Consider the following 16,761-nt stretch of genomic DNA (forward strand, 5'->3'; position numbering starts at 1 on the left):
TTTATAAAAATAAACTTGGACTTTTAATAAACACAAAAAGTAGTACATACACGCAATAGATAGCTAATACTCTCCCCGTTGTATAAAGAATGCTCTACTGTAGGTATAAAAATCCTGCATAATTGACAAACCAATGGTCTGTGCTACAGAACACTGAATTTTCAAAGGATAAAGTAGTCAATAATAAAAACAAATGCTACAATAAACTAGTAATTTGTTCTATTATATTACTTTGTGATTACAATAGCATCAATAATTTTCAGTTGAACTGCCTCATATCCATGTAGATGAAAGTTTGATACTGATAAGATTGTTACAATGGAAAAACCTAAACATTTTTGACATTGATATTTGTATAATGCACATTGATGTATGTTTGTAACTACTGTGTATTTTAGTTTTATTGAATAACAGTTTGAAGCTTCATAAACTAGTCCACTTTACTTAGCATTACAGTAATGGATTTTGTATGTGAAAGATGAACTATACAAACATTTTCTGCCTTACTACTTAAAAGCATGAGATTTATATAAAACGTATTATTTATATAAAACTTTTATTACACATATAATTTATGTAGGCGCTCAGATATTACAATGCTAAACACTATAGCAAGCCTGTAAATAAAACAAATGATCATTCAACAAAACCTCTGAAATGTGTATTTTTGTGTTATTTACATATGACTATTAGAAGAGCTCTTCAGTATCAAGTGAAGAAAGTATTTGTGTCATTGAACAGTGCTGTGTGACAGCAGAGATTGACATTATATTTGTTGTACTTGGGAACCAAATGACCAAGCTCTAAAATATACTGTGACAGGATAGTTAGAAAGCACCCATATAAAGAGTACAGTCCATCTTCCTGGCTCAGATAAAACATTTAAAAGATGACTCCAGGGGAAGACAAATATTTAACCTCCTCAAGAAAAAGAAATTTATCAAGTTGCCTTCCCCTTTGATTCTAAAACCTTGTCAGTCTGCTAAATAGAAATACTTTTGATTCACCAACATCTAAGTTCTGTTACACTGCTCTACAGCCAAAATGCATCTGAAATAAATGTAGTCCAACTTTACTAATTCTGGGTCACTGAGAACGAAAATGATGCTTAAAATTGTTGATTGGCTCTAGTTTTCAAACTATGCTATTGGGTCAGTATATACGACCCTTGACTTGGGAATGGCGGAGGATAAGTGAGTTATAAAGGGAAGGGATATCAATTTAAACCAGAAATGACTAAAATACATCTTTGACTGGATCTGTGAATAAATCTATGACTGGGTTTGGACAGTACTTGCTTTTTAGGCAAAACAATGAATGATCCAATCTGAAGCTGGTATTGCGTCATACACGATATGAATTGCATCATGTTATTCCTAGAAGTCATGGATGATGCAATCATAACGAAGCTTAGATCACTCTGCTGAACAAATTGCCCTATATCAGCTCTAGAAATCATACAGTGTCGTGCTCTCTTATTTGTCAGTGTTTGATTTTGCAAAGGGACACATTTCTGTTTAGCCAAAGTGAGCAGAGATGCCTCGTACTTGTGTGAACAGTGCAGATAACTTCTGCTATGTTTGTGGTGAAGTGACTTTTGCATCACAAAAGCGCAGCATAACCATTATGGTTAAGAAAGCCGATCACCTTTATTTTGGCTGCAAAATTGGAGATCAGGACAAGAGGTGGGCCCCACACATATGCTGCAACACTTGTGCAACAAATCTTGGCCAGTGGTTGAACAGGAAAAGGAAATCTATGCCTTTTGCAGTGCTAATGATTTGGAGAGAGCCAACAGATCATACCAGCAATTGTTACTTCTGCATGGTGCCTCCAGTTGGGAAAGGTGTGTCAAAGAAGAAAAAGTGGACTGTGCATTATCCAAACATTCCATCAGCTATAAGCCCAGTACTCCACGGAGAAGGACTGCCGGTTCCTGATGCACCAGAATCATTCTCACTTGAGTCAGAAGAGGAAGAGGAAGAGGATGAAACTTCTGGTCCTGAACCATCAATATCACAGGACCCACATTTTCTCCCATCCTCCTCCTCTGAACCACACCTCATAACACAAGGTGAACTGAATGACCTTGTCAGGGATTTGGAACTACCCAAGAGTAAGGCAGAGCTGTTGGGCTCCAGACTACAGCAGTGGAATCTCCTGGCAGGCTATCAGGGCAAATGGAGCCCATCAATGCTTGCAGACTATTGCTGGACAGTGACAAGAGATGCTCCATTTAATGAATACAAGAGACAAGCCAAGAAGCGCCGAGCAGACACTGAATAGGACTAAACTATGTACATAATAGTTTTTTGCCTTTTGTTTCATAATAAATTTTATTTATATAACCCTTTTGCTGATTTTTAAAGTGTTACATAAACAGGAAAGGTGAAATATTATCATGTAAAGCTACCATAAACACATGAAAAGACCTAGGTTTACCATTTATGATTAAAACTCTACTATCTACACTATACATAGACATAAAATGTAAAAACTTAAATAGAAACAGTAGCCAATCAGTTGTTTTAATTGTCATATTTGAATTCAGCACATCAAAATAGATAATAAATATCACATTTTATCTCTGAAGCAGATGACTTCTCAAAAATTGTAGACCAGTGTTATGAATATCTGAGTGCCAATCTAAAATATCTAAACTATGCTTTATTAGTTGTACTTTATTTAGCACTTTTCATCTGTAGCTCTCAAAGTGCTACAGAAAGGAAGCCAAGTATCATCATTCCCATTTTACATGTGGGGAAACTGAGGCACAGAAATGAAGAAATGACTTGTTGGAGATCACAAAGCAGGTTAGTGGGAGAGATGGAAACAGAACCCAGACCCTTTGACTCCTAATGTAGTTCCCTGTCCACTGAAACATGCTTTCTTCTCATTACTGATATAGATGAATTTGTAGAAAACTTTAATAGGCAGAAGACTGGGAATTGCTGAACTAAGTGAATGCATGCAAATAAAAGTACAGGAGAAATTTGTTAATTTCAATTTAACTAGCCTAGAAACCCCCTACTGCCCCCAGTGATCCACTCCCTGCTTCTCAGCAAAGATTTAATAGGAGAGTGTTATAACAGTAAAATTACAAAACGCTTCATTTACAGACAAAGTACATTTATGTTGTATTATTCTTACTAAGTTGCAAAATTCAGTAATTCACTATCAATGTCCCAGTTAGTGTAATTTAGTGAGGTCTATTGTATGAAACAATATCATTTAGATGTTTCAGTCTCGCATCTTCAATGTATAGAATATCCTGCATTAATACTACATGCATTGTCTATGGAATTAAATTGCAGTACACTTTGAAATAAGACAGAGAGCTGTGATATTTATATTATCTTATCTTCACATTGAGCAGAATTTTTTATTGAACTCTCCACAGTGACACCCAGGTCTTTTTTTCTCAGTGATTGTAGTTAATTTAGATGCCAAGCATATGTATGAGTTCATATAATTTCTTCTGATGTGTATTAGCTTGAATTTGTCAACACGGAATCTTATCTGCCATTTTGCTGCCCATTAACCTATCTTTGACAGGAACTTTACCTTGCAGCTTTCTGTAGCGTTCACTATCCTGAATAATTTTGTGTCACCTGCAAATATTTCACATTTTTCAAAACATTAAACATATGTTAACTAAATAATCCTCGTCCTAGGATGTAGCCTTAGCTACTCAGATTCTTTAATAGTCTGTTAGGAATTGTGTCAAAGGCACTTTGGGAAAGTCCAAATAAAATTGTCAGCTGGTTCTCCGTCTATTATTCTGTTCATGTACTCAAAGAAGTCTATCACATTAGAGAGGCACAATTCTAAAATTAAAAATAATTACTCATCTATGTTTCAGTTTTCCAAATTATCTTTTAAAATGTTTTTATTAAATTCTGACACTAAGGTAACACAAATATTTAATAATTGTACATGTTGAAAATGAAACCAGTTACTTACTGATTCCTTATTTTCACTAGTTTACTTCAACATTTGAGGCAGATATTTCCTTTCTTTTGCCTATGGCTTCTGTCGGTGGCTATAATTAAATCCAAATAAGAAATGACTAGGACCGACTCTGTTTAGATTGTAAGATGTAAGGCCAGGGCAACATTCTGCACAACATTCCATCTTTTCCGCATTAGTATTTAAAAAACCAACAAACCCGGTACGCGTATGTGTCCACCTTGTGACACCTCTCCGGGGTGTGATTTGCAGGAGGTGAAGGCTCGGCGCTGTCTGAAAATCAGGCCCCTTTAAAGTAGCTCATGTTGGGCACCCAGAAACGGAGGCACCCGACCTGATTATGCACTTTGCAAAAGTCAGGCCCTACAACGTGCACGGACCCTGCCCTGGAGGGTGCAGTTCCACGTGATGCCCCTGACGCGAGCCCCGCCCGCCGGTGACAGCCTGGCCACCCGACTAGAGCAGCCCCAGCTTCCCGCCGCCTCCCGGCCACTTGCCCGCCACGCTCCTAGCAGCGGCGGGCCGGGCTCCCTGCCGCGCGCTGCCCCAGCGCCAGGGCCATTCCCGGGTTGCGTTCCGTCGCTCCGCCCCCAGCTGCTTGCCCCGCCCCTTCTCACTAGACAGCCCCGCCCCTACGACTCGCTCTCCAGACGCGCCCCCACCCAGGCTCGCGCCTCTCGCAGTAGCTGTTCGCACTCAACAATCCTCCCCACCCCCTTCCTCCCTCCTTGCTTGGACCGTTGCGCTTTAGCCCCGCCCCCCGCACTGCCTTGAGGGAGCCGCGGTGCTGCCCTGGGCCCGTGGGTTGCCGGAAGGGTTCTCTTTCCGGTCCGCCACAGCGGTTCTCTTCCGGTTCGGTCTCCCCCATCATGGCGGCGGCCCCTGGGCCCAGCGGGCTCTGAGTTCCGCGGAGGCTCCTGGCGCCGCCTTCTTTCCCCGTCCCCTGCTACCGGAGCTCGGCCGCTCGTGCCGGGTAGCGGGGAGCCGCCGCGGGGTCCTTGCAGCTGGTCGGGTCCCGGGGGGAGCTGGGGTCCCGCGCGCTTCCTGCCTGGGCTGACGCGCTGCCGCCCCCATGGCGCCGGTACAGCTGGAGAGTAACCAGCTGGTCCCGGCTGGCGGCGGTCCCGCCTCGGCCCCGGCCCCCCCGGCCCCGGGCACCGCCACGGCGGCGGCCAGCCCCGGCTACCGGCTCAGCACTCTCATCGATTTCCTGCTGCACCGGACCTACGCGGAGCTGACGGTGCTGGCGGACCTGTGAGTGCCGCGCTCGGCGCCCCGTTCCCTGCTCCTGGGGAGGTGGGAGGGAGCTGGGTGCCCAGAGCTGCCCCTGCCCGAAGCCTGCACCCCGGGGGTACTAGACCTTGTGCGGCTTTGTACCTGCTCCCGGTTCATCCCATCCCCAGCTAAATTGTGGGGCTCCGTCAGATGGCCTAAAAGATGGAGAACAGAGAAAAAGCTTGAACGTAGTTTTTGTTCGGAAAGCATTTGTTTGCCTCTAAATTAATTTTAATGACACTGGAACTTGCAAGTTTTAAAATTAATTACATAGGTAATATGTTACACTATGAGAGATTCTTGAAGTTCTGACGTTTCACACTGAAGCGCTTTAAAATAAAAAAAATAACTTGGATAATGAGACTAACCTAGTCCATCTTTGTCTTGTTTCCTCCTGCTATTGGTTGCTGCAATTCTTGATGTGAAAACAAACAAGGAGTGAACTTAAATCCGAACAATTGGTTTAATTTAGCATCTAAAATACTTCTCATCTCTTGAGTTATTCTGATTAACTTCACAGGGTAGTGTAGGGGGTACAGGGAAAGGAGTAATTTATTGGGCCAATGGGAAAGTACCCATAGTTCTGTGCAGAACAAGAACTACTGAATCTGATCATGCAAACTGTATTTCCATGGACTAGCTTGCTCTGATGATATGCCCAGCCACTTTAGAATTTCAGCAGGTTTTGAAGATGCACATTTATGGGTGCACTGACATTTTATAAATCCTATTTACAAGTAATCTGTAAAGAAAACAATCTTGGTTCAGTATCTAGTGTGTGTTAGAGTTTTAGGATTTTCACAGTAAAATGCGCTGAATAAGTGATACTGACTTCTTCCATTCTCACATTGTTAGCTCTATGTATTATAAAAATATTTGCATTAGGCACACTGTGTACTATGATATGATACCAAACATTGCAACCTCATGTATTTCATACAAAATAAAACGGTCAGGGTTACCAATACTTGAAGAATATGTTGGACAATTGATCCACTATTGAATTATAAACTGTCCAGGATCTCAACCAAATGTGAATGTCCTAGATTTTCAGTGCATGCCACATGTTCTGTGCATTTGGCTAGGAGAGGGGCTCCTTATCTCTATAAAATATCCTTATTTTTGTGTGATGATGTCCCTTGCTTAGAATTAATTGTCCAGACAAAGTGCTGATGTGTCCAGATCTGTGACCAAAAATGTAGCTTCCAAGTATAGAACAAAGAATGCTTTCTGCCTGTGAAGTTTACAATCTAAGCATGACAAGACACAGCAGACTATTATAAACAGATGGGGGGAGTTCAACAGAGAGACAACATTAGCATGATAGACAGTGGTCTGTGCACACTAGTGGCTTAACCATTGCAAAGCTTTTTCTAGGCATCATGACAAAAAAGAGTTTTGAGGAGGAATTTGGAGGTGGATAACGAGATAGCTTTGTGGATATTTACAGGCAGCAATCCACGTTATCACTTGGGCCAAGAGTTGTAACTGTCGTCTAAGTCTACATGAAATGAGCTAGTTGGTCTTTGTCCTGTCTTCTGGAGGGTTATCAATGAGGTACAGTGATTGGGGGCCTTATAAGTACTTATGGTTATCGATAGTGGCTAGCTCAGGGGAGAGGCTAAAGTCTTTCATATTTCATTTTGATTCTTCTAATTCCAGTTTTAGGCAGGCTCGTAGGGCATAATGGTGGATCTAATGCTGATGCTGCCTATTTTGCACCTATTGTGTGTATAAATAGACAACTCTTATTTCTAGAGCTATTAAACCAGCACCTTTTTTGAACAGTAAAACTTGTCAAATTTAGTTTGATGAAAACGGAGAAATACTACACAATTTCTTGAAACACACTTTCCGAAGTGTGTGATGTATTCATGTTGGAGTAGTGCTAACTCTTAAATGTAATCATTACATAATAAGATCTTCTCACTGGATGCAAATGAATGTATAGCTGAATATCTGAATGATTGAAATGTAATAATATAACATAACATTAAATAATGCTTTTATGTTTTTAATAGACTGCCAAGAAAGACTGACATGGAAAGGTGAGTCACAACAAGAGTGGGCTATTAATGTATGCTTAAATTTAACATTTAATGTTGAGGTGAGTATGGGATCATTGAAATAAAATATTTTCTCTTAATTCAAGATTTGCCTGAATAAAAGAACCTTTAAAAATGGTTTCTTTATTGGCTTGTCCTTGTGTTACTATACAGAAGTAACATTTTTGTGACAGGAATAGCAGTGTTAATTTGCAACTGCCTAGGATTGTTGGATTCTGTTGTTAATGTGCTTCTGAACAGTTCTTTCCCCAGCAAGAAGTGCAGTTCATATTAGGGCATTTCCCTTTTGTGTGGGAAGTGATAGAACATTGAAACTTGGAGGATGGGCGTGCCTGACCTGTTGTTTAATCTAGTTGGAAAGAGAATAAGAACCTAAACAAATATAGATGTGTTGAGAAGGAATTTCTACCAATACAGGACTAGTAGCTTAAAAATGTGCATAGAATAAAACCTCTTATTTGCCCCTCCTAGTTTTCTAGACTTCAGAAATATATCCGTCTTTTTACTAAGCTCAAAGTACTTAATGTGCTTAGTTTGGAGGTTTGAGTAGCTTCTATAGAATCTGCCAGAAAATGTAATGTTGGCGTCTTTGCTATCTGTGTTAACTTTTTCTTGTTGATCTAGTTTAGTCTGAAGATATATGCAGATAATACAATCTAATAATTCTAATGACAATTATATGGAAAATGCTATGTATCAAGTCAGACATGTACTTTGCATAATATGGCATAGATTTCAATTGTACAAAATTATTTTTTAACAGGGTTTAATCCAGCGGTGAGCAAACTTTTTGGCCTGAGGGCCACATATGGGTATGGAAATTGTATGGCAGACCTTGAATGCCCAGTGGGTGAGGGGGACTGTATGGGGTGTACCATTGGGGGGGCTCTATAAGGGATGTGAGAGAGGGGGGACTCATGGGGTGTGGTGCGGCGGGTCTCTACGGGGCAGTACCGGGAACTCTTAGGGGCCCTGCTGGCAGTGACATGAAGGTGGCTATACCTGGCACTGCCATGGGTGGAGACACCCTAGCTGAGATGGGTGCGGCCCCTGGGCATTTTCGAGGTTCTTGAGAGTGAGGCTGTAGGAGGCGAGGAGGGGATTGGGCACGCTGCTGCATAGAGGTGGGGCTCTGATCCTGGAAATAGTGTGGTGAAGTCGTGCCTGAGCAGTGTGGTTCTGTGTGCCAGAAGATGGTGCTCATCAAGGGAATTGTGAGTAGGGGGCTGGGGAGCGCTGGGTGGAGTGGGGCAAGCCCCTGCCCTTTCTCCCTGGCGGGAGCTCAAGGGCTGGATCTAAACATTTGACGAGCCGAAAGTAGCCCACGGGCCAGTGTGTGCCCACGCCTGGTTTAAACTTTTCTACTACCAGATTATGGTTTGGGAGAATCAAAAATTGGGATGTTTTCTTGAGACTTCTTTTCTCCTCTTCTCTTGAAGACATGCTGTGGCATTTGTAAGGAACTTTCTTTGTGAGGTTCACACGGTCAAGCTGGTCAATGGACTGAATCAGCTTGGATCTCTTACACTAGGTGGGAGAGAGGTAGGAGAAAGGAAAGACAATGTTGAATGGTTACATAGAGGCACAAGCAATCTATGGTGTCTGTAATAGAATTGTGATATTTGGATCAGTATTTTGTAAGCTGCAGTGTGATATTAGGATGTGTTATTTTCTGACGCCATTTGGTGAAGTCGTTCTCTAGCTTTTTAAGGTTGCCTACAATTGCTGTAAGGGATGTTGCTTAATTAATCAACTTACTTTGTTGCTCCTGCATATGAGAGCTACCATAGCAGCAGTAATGATGCAGAGAAATTTAATAGCACCAGACTCCTGAACCACTTAAAGCTTGCAGGATGCTGTCTTGGTGACAGGCAGTATACGCCCATCAGTGATGGAGGTAGTCTTAAACTTAACATGGATTTTAATTAGAGCTTAAGTTCCTTACCAGAGTATTCTTCTTGAGGACCTGTCAATAAGCAAAGCATGTAGGAAATTATGGCTCCTATTGTTTTAGGATCTTTTTGAATGATATGCAATTTTATTATATATAAAGGACACCACTAATATTATATTCTAACTGCTCCACATAGATAAGAGTAAATTACTTTCAGTATTACATGCAATAATACAAAATAGCAGTTGGACAGGAAACTACCTTGATAATATGGTGCAGTGGTACTGAGAACTCATTTGTAACGTGGCGGCGAGACAATGGGTTTGGCTTTTGATAACAGGTAACTTGTGCATTCTCACTGTTCATAATTCCTGTTTCCTTCCTTGCTCTCTAGTGACATGTAAAGTAGTATATATTTTTGATCTAAGTGGATTAATGACTATTATATTATACACATTTTTAAATAGAACTTGCATTACATCAGCTCCGAAGGGTCCTGCTTTCCAATGTAAACAAGTAGGAGATGAATTCTCATTTCTGCTTTACATCAGCAAAGAGCTCCTGCTGGGAAGTATTAAAAGAAAACTCTTGTTCAAATACTTTGAATAGCTATATAAACTTTCAGTTTTCCAAAATAATCGCTCAGTGTTTTTAGTCAGTGAATGAGGTGTTGTCTCAACAACAGTAGATGTCCTTTTAATTTGCAATAAGGGCCATGTCTGCACAGAAAGATTGAAAGAATCTACTTTAATTAAAAAGCAGACTTATGAATTTGTTTAAGGTTTTAATAATTAAAAATAAATACTAAGTTAAAGTAATAGCTCTGAAACATTGATTGACTTTTTCTCCTAATGGCAAGACAGTTATTTACTCCTACTTCACTCTTAATCTACTTTCTGGACAATTTTTTTTTATACTTGCTAAATATTCATTAATACAGAGGAGCAGGCTTTTTAGTGCTCTCTTATGTAGTGATCAGAAAATCTGTTGTACTCTTTATTTATATTTACGTGTTTTATACAGGCTGTACACTAGCTTTTTGAAGCGCCATCTTTATCAAACAATATGTCTCTTGATACAGCCAAATGCAAGCTCATACATCTAAGAACAAAGACTGTAGGTCACATTTATATGGTGGGAGATTATATCCTGGAATGTAGTGGAATGTAGTGGCTCTATAAAAGCCTTTTAAGGATAGTGATGGTTAACCAGTTGAATTTGAGCTCACTGTTCAGTGCTCTAGCTAACGGGATCTGTGATAAACTGGGGACTATCTACTACTAATAGTAGTAATAGTAGCAGGAGGGTGGTATTGCTTATGTATAGGACATTAGTGAGACCATTATTAGAATACTATGTCCTGTTCTGGTGCTAATACTTGAAAGAGTATGTTGGAGAAGGTTCAGAAAAGAGCTACAAAAAGGATTTGCAGTCTGGAAAATAACACTGTATTGTGATTTAAGGGGCTCAACCTTCTCTAGCATAGACTAAATTGATTATGAGGTGTCTAGATCATAGCTAGAAATACCTACATGAGCCAGAGATTTCTTATAATAGAAGGCTCTTTAATCTACCAGGAAGATACAATGAGAACCTGTGGCTGGAAACTGAAGCTAGAAAACTTGCATCTTGTTTTTAATCTGAAATTTTTAAATGTAACTGTTAGAACAACTTGCCTATGGATGTGGTGGTTTCTCCATCACTTGAAGTCTTCAAGACAGGATATATTTCTAAAACATATGCTTTAGTACCAACAGAATTTTTTGGCTTGATGCAGAAATTATTGGATGAGATTCTGTGTCCTGTGTTTTGCAGGAGGCCAGACTAGGTTATCATAGTGGTCCCTTCTGACCTTAAATTTATGAATCTTTTATTGACTACAAATCATAATTTATTGTTTTTGTAAATTGTTTAATGTAACTTAAACTTTGTTCTTGCGGCAGCATTTACAGCAATAAATTGTGTATGTTCAAAGTAACTCCTTGGAAGTCGTAGGTTCTGACCGAATTATTTGAGATCAGAAGCTTCCCATACCATAGATGGTGTCTCAGAGACTGGAATGAAAGCGTGAATTGAGATCCAAGCATGACTCTCTGGCTTTCTTATCTGATATAGACAGGCTTCTGCTGTGGTGACGAGTACACATGAGGCTTTGGATATAGGCTGGGGCATTCAACCAGTAGCAAATAGAGTAATTGTTAAAAATGGTGGTGGGGTGGGGGGAGGGAGGAAGACTGGATATGTAGCATTTCTGCAAGTAAAGAGGAAAAAAACCAATATCTCAGGAAGACATCCTGAATTTTCACTTCTCAGCACCACGCCCTAATGTATGAAAAGATTAAAGCATGTTGGGGGGGGGAGAATTGTACAACTGAAATTGATGCTACATTATGCAAAGTATTAACTTTACTTGATGCATGGCATTTTCTATGTAATTGTCTTTAGCAAACTGCACTGCAACTGAACTGCACCTTTGTGAGATGTTTCAGTACTGACTGACTTTTTTTTTTCTTAACAGAAAAATAGAAATAGTGCAATTTGCAAGCCGCACACGTCAACTGTTTGTTCGATTATTAGCCTTAGTCAAATGGGCTAACAATGCTGGGAAAGTGGAAAAATGTGCTGTAAGTTAGCAACTTAACTTGGTGTAAAATGAGCTAAAACTTGTTGGTGGGCTTTTTAGTACTCTCTGAATAGATTCTAAAATGCTCACATTAAAAAAGCCAGATTCCATATGATGATGTACATGAAATTGTACATTATTAAATGATATGCTCTTCTCATCTGTTCAATAATTGTAAGTTATAATTTGCATAGTAGTAATGCGTCACTTCTTCTCTCTTTAAGAGACAGTCACACTGTTGCAGTAAACCCCAAAAACTCATGAATAGGGAAAGCAAAAGGCATGACTGCATAATGTCTTCAATATTATTTTATCAGGAGTGAGAACATTAGGAGGTTAGAAGATGGGGTAGAGGGGAGGGCAGAGGCATTGATCTCAGCACTAGTTCTTACTGTTACACTTGAATGCATTATATAGGCACTGTGAGATAGTTAAGTCCTGCTCTTGGATAAATAAGTTCAAAGTCCAGGATGCTGCAAAAAGTCAGTTTATTGGCAAAATATAAATAAATATGGTGGTAATCCAGTAACAGTCCGCAAATGAACTGCCACAAATATACCAGAGTATGTAGGAGTGGAAACCTCTGCTGTGGAGTACGAACTGAAACCGAATGATCCTCCTTAACATTCTATCCAAAATATTAGAGACATAAGGTGGAAGAGAGATCTTTTATGGGACCAATGAGTACATTTCCCAGACATGAAGAAGATCTTTGTGTAAGCTCAAAAGCTTGTCTCTCTCACCAATGGAAGTTGGTTCAATAAAAGAGATTACCTCACCCACCTTGTCTCTAAAATATCCTGGAACTGACACAGGTACAGCAACACCGCCTCCAAAATACTCTTATTCACATAATTCTGGTGATGGATACCCCACAGATGAAGCATTTGTGAAATTACTTAATAAATAAATAAACCCAAGCTCTCATTCATGTTTTCCACATGCTCTGTGAAGAGAAGTAAAGAGAGCTGCCACCCACTAATGGAAGCTCTGTTCTCAGGGAACTTTGAATTGTAGTGCAAAGGCAGGGAGCCAGGACTGATCCTACTAAGCTCCCTGAACTTGTCTTCCTCCCAGGAGTTTCTTAAATTCAGACTTGAACCTCCCTGTAGTAGAAGTGAAATGAGGTACTTACTTTTGATTAAAGAGTGGGACTCTGGCATTTTATTTGTGAAGGGTTTGATGATGGGAGAAATAAAATGTATAAATGTCCTTGAGTAGGTATTTATTTATTTAAGAAACTACTAAAATATTCCTTCTACCTCACCCCAAAGATAGGCTTTCTTGGATTGTGTGGGATGGAGGGAGAGAAAAGGGGGAAATATTATTTAGAGATACTTTGGGCAAGGGATTGACTTCAGCGGTCAGTATTTTTTTTTCTCCTTTATAGATGATATCAAGTTTTCTGGATCAACAAGCTATCCTATTTGTGGACACTGCTGATCGTCTAGCATCACTAGCTAGAGATGCTTTGGTTCATGCTCGCCTGCCCAGTTTTGCTATCCCATATGCTATTGATGTGTTGACAACTGGGTCATATCCACGTCTCCCAACATGTATAAGGGTAAATGTCTTTACAGTATAGCTGAAAAAGATCCCTCCTAAAATATCTTATCAGGTAACAAACACATATTAGTGAAACTAACAGTGTCAAACATCTTTTTCCTCCTGTAATGACTGCAGATCAAGTACACATTACTCTTTAAAGTGCATGCTAATACAGAACCAGTTACAAAATGTGCAAAATTCTAACTTGTTTATATGTAGAATATTTCTTATCAACAAGCTAACTTTTCCCCATCAAGGATTTTATCTTGCTAGACTACTTCTGCTCCAGGACCAACATAATAACAAACCTTTTTCCTTTTTTATTAGTCATTTATTGGTATTTTTACACACTAAACCAAAACCTCAGAAAAATATACAACTAACCTAAGATGAGATTGAAATCGCTGTTCACACTCTCTCTGGTTGGTGCTATGATCCTCTTAATACATGCTATTATAGTATCCCTCCAGAATTAAACAGCTGCCTTTTTTGTATCTAGAGATCCATGGAAACACCTTCAGCTATCTTTAATACTACTTTGTAATTTCCTTGTTTAGCTTGCATTCTAGTTAAGCAAGCTTTTCCAAAGTCATGTAAGATTGTAGAAATCTAGATTATTTTTCTTTTAAATATAAAAATCTGGCTATCAAACTTAATTTTTGTAGCAATATCACTTAAGAATAAATACTAAGGCAACTTGATGTACAAGGTCTGGAATAGTCTGAAGTGGGCTGAGTTTAGTGATTTCTTCCTAAATATAAGGTGGTCTGTCTAGGGCACAATCCAGTTCATTGGAAGGCAAATTCAAGAGGCTATAGAATGCATGTTTTAAAACTGCCTGCTTAAATATAAATACTGCATCCTATTCTACTTTCAGACTTCCAGTGTTAGTCTTCTGTATCATTTATGTACGTTAATTTATTTAGTAGTGGTTTTCTTCAGTGTGAGAGAGACAGACATGTTGATACTTACCTTAACAGGATAAAATAATTCCTCCTGACCCAATAACAAAAAATGAAAAGCAAACTACACTTCATCAGCTAAACCAGATTCTTCGACATCGACTAGTGACTACAGATCTTCCTCCACAGTTGGCGAATCTTACAGTTGGTAAGGACCTGAAGTTATTTTTAAAGACTCCATTGTTTCAGGTTATTTAAAATAGTGATTTTAGACTTTTAACTAAAACATAACTGGGAAAAAGTTTAAGCGTCTAAAAAGATTGAAACCCTGCTCTTATGTGACATTAGTGTACATACTTCCCACAGCCTGAAAGAACTGGGAGTTGTATAATCTTATTTAAACCGACTGTAAAATCTCCGAAATACATTACTCTGACAACAGAAGAAAAGGTTGCTCTTCTGTTCTGACTGTAGCATTGGTCTTCATGAACCATGGTTTCTTCTTCGAGTGATTGCTCACATCCATTCCAGTTAGGTGTGCGCGCCGCGCGTGCACGTTCGTCGGAAACTTTTTACCCTAGCAACTCCAGTGGGCCGGCAGGTCGCCCCCTAGAGTGGCGCCGCCATGGCGCTCGATATATACCCTTGCCGGCCCACCCGCTCCTCAGTTCCTTCTTACCGCCGTGTCGGTCGTTGGAACTGTGGAGCGCGGCATAGCTGTCCTCCACGTCCCTAGCTCTCCTTGTTAACTCTCGTTATTGTTATAGTTGTTAGTTAGATCGTTAAGTGTAGTTAGTTAAGTAATTAGGTGTAAATAGTGTTGTAGATAGTTGTTCGCCGGGGGCTGTAGCCCTTCCCGGCACCCGGCACCGGGCTCATGCCTGGTTCGCCGGGCTTTAAGCAGTGTGCGGCCTGTAAGAAGCCTATGCCTACCAGCGACCCCCACGACGCGTGCCTGGGGGAATCGCACAGATCGGACAAGTGCCGCATGTGCAAGGCTTTTAAGCCCAGGACAAAAAAGGAGAGAGACCAAAGACTCAGGACTCTCCTCATGGAGGCGGCACTTGACCCGGCGGCTTCGCAGGCCGTGATCTCGGCGCCGGCACCGGATCGCACCGGCACCGGGAAGACTCCCCGGCACTGACCTTCTCCGGCACCGGGTGCAGAGCCAAGACCATCAGCGTCTGCTACTCCAGCCAGGCAGACCCGACTGGAGCGCCCGGCATCGACATCGGCCGCGGCACCGTCGACTCCGGGCCCGGCGGGTCCGTCGAGTCCGGTGCCGCCAAGCTCCCCCATAAGATCTGGGGTTGAGCTATTGGTCCCATCCATGCTGGAGACCTTCGCCTCGGCACGGGACCTTATTGCCTTAACGGAGTCTACTCAGCTGCCACCCCCGGTACCTCCGGTGCGGGTCGCATCTAGAGGCAAGCCCATGATGTCGGCACCGTCTTGGGACTCGCGCTCGCGATCCAGGTCCCGACGCCACGGCCGATCAAGATCCCACTGCCGCTCGCAGTCCCGGCACCGCTCCCCTCGGCGGTACCGATCGCACTCGCGGCACCGATCGACCTCCAGACGGTCGCGGTCTGACTCCAGCCGCCGATACCGGCACCGTGACTCCAGGAGCCAGTCCCGCCGTCACTCGCCGCACCGGTCGACCTCCCGGCACCGAGCTGGTGGCAGGTCCCTGTCCCGGTCGACCTCCCGGCACCGCGTCGGTGGCAGGTCCCGGTCCCGATCCCGGCACCGAAGCGGCGGCCGGTACCGGTCCAGATCCCGGCACCGAGACAGAACCTGGTCCCGATCCCGGCACCGCTATGACTCCCGGTACCGATCCCCGGCACCGAGAAGATCTTCGGTGCCGACCCGCGCAGACCCTTACCAGCCAGGGTCGGCCCCGCCATGGCCTTCTAGGCAGCCGTCGGTGTCTTCACAGACAGACAGCGGGTATGCGCTGGGCACCGACCGGCAGGCGGCGCTTTTCCAAGACCCGCTGCAACAGGACCAAGGCCCGCAGCAGTGGAGGTTTTGGACCCCCTGGGCATACCATCAAGCCCAGGGCCCCCAACAGCTTCCTGCTAGGCCTGCGACGGCGGAGCACAGGGTGCCGGAAGCCTCGTTGTCTCGCCCCCCTCCCTCCCCGAATGGAGAGGAAGGGTCCAAGCAGCACGACTCTGCTCTGGCTCCTGAGACAGAGGCGAGGGCCGAGGGAGACCCCCCATTGGACACTTTCTTGCCAGGGGTCTCCTCATCCTCCTCCCCTGATGAAGTGGTGGCTGGCACCTCCTCCAGTAGCCCCCCCCCCGCTGGATCTCAGGGCGCACCAAGACCTCCTTAGGCGAGTAGCTCAGAATCTGAGCCTACAAGCCGAGGAGGTCTCTGAGATCGAGGATCTGATTGTCACCATCCTCTCGTCGGATGCTCCCACCAGGGTCGCCCTACCCTTCATTAGGACGATCCAGGCCAACGCCAATACAATCT

The 16,761-nt window shown here is 42.4% G+C and overlaps 1 protein-coding gene across 1 annotated transcript in view; it reads left to right on the top strand.

The window, feature by feature from the left end:
- The first annotated feature begins 4,810 nt into the window (after positions 1–4,810).
- The window catches only part of MED14 (mediator complex subunit 14), a 70,613-nt gene continuing 58,662 nt past the window's right edge, over positions 4,811–16,761 (top strand). The window contains exons 1-5 of the mRNA XM_050936468.1: positions 4,811–5,223; positions 7,266–7,292; positions 11,723–11,828; positions 13,218–13,391; positions 14,356–14,485. Coding sequence (XP_050792425.1) covers positions 5,042–5,223; positions 7,266–7,292; positions 11,723–11,828; positions 13,218–13,391; positions 14,356–14,485 — 619 coding nt within the window. The 5' untranslated portion in view covers positions 4,811–5,041. The remainder of the gene's footprint in view (positions 5,224–7,265; positions 7,293–11,722; positions 11,829–13,217; positions 13,392–14,355; positions 14,486–16,761) is intronic.

The sequence above is a fragment of the Gopherus flavomarginatus genome, chromosome 1 (assembly GCF_025201925.1).
Source record: "Gopherus flavomarginatus isolate rGopFla2 chromosome 1, rGopFla2.mat.asm, whole genome shotgun sequence".
Classification (NCBI taxonomy): domain Eukaryota; kingdom Metazoa; phylum Chordata; order Testudines; family Testudinidae; genus Gopherus; species Gopherus flavomarginatus.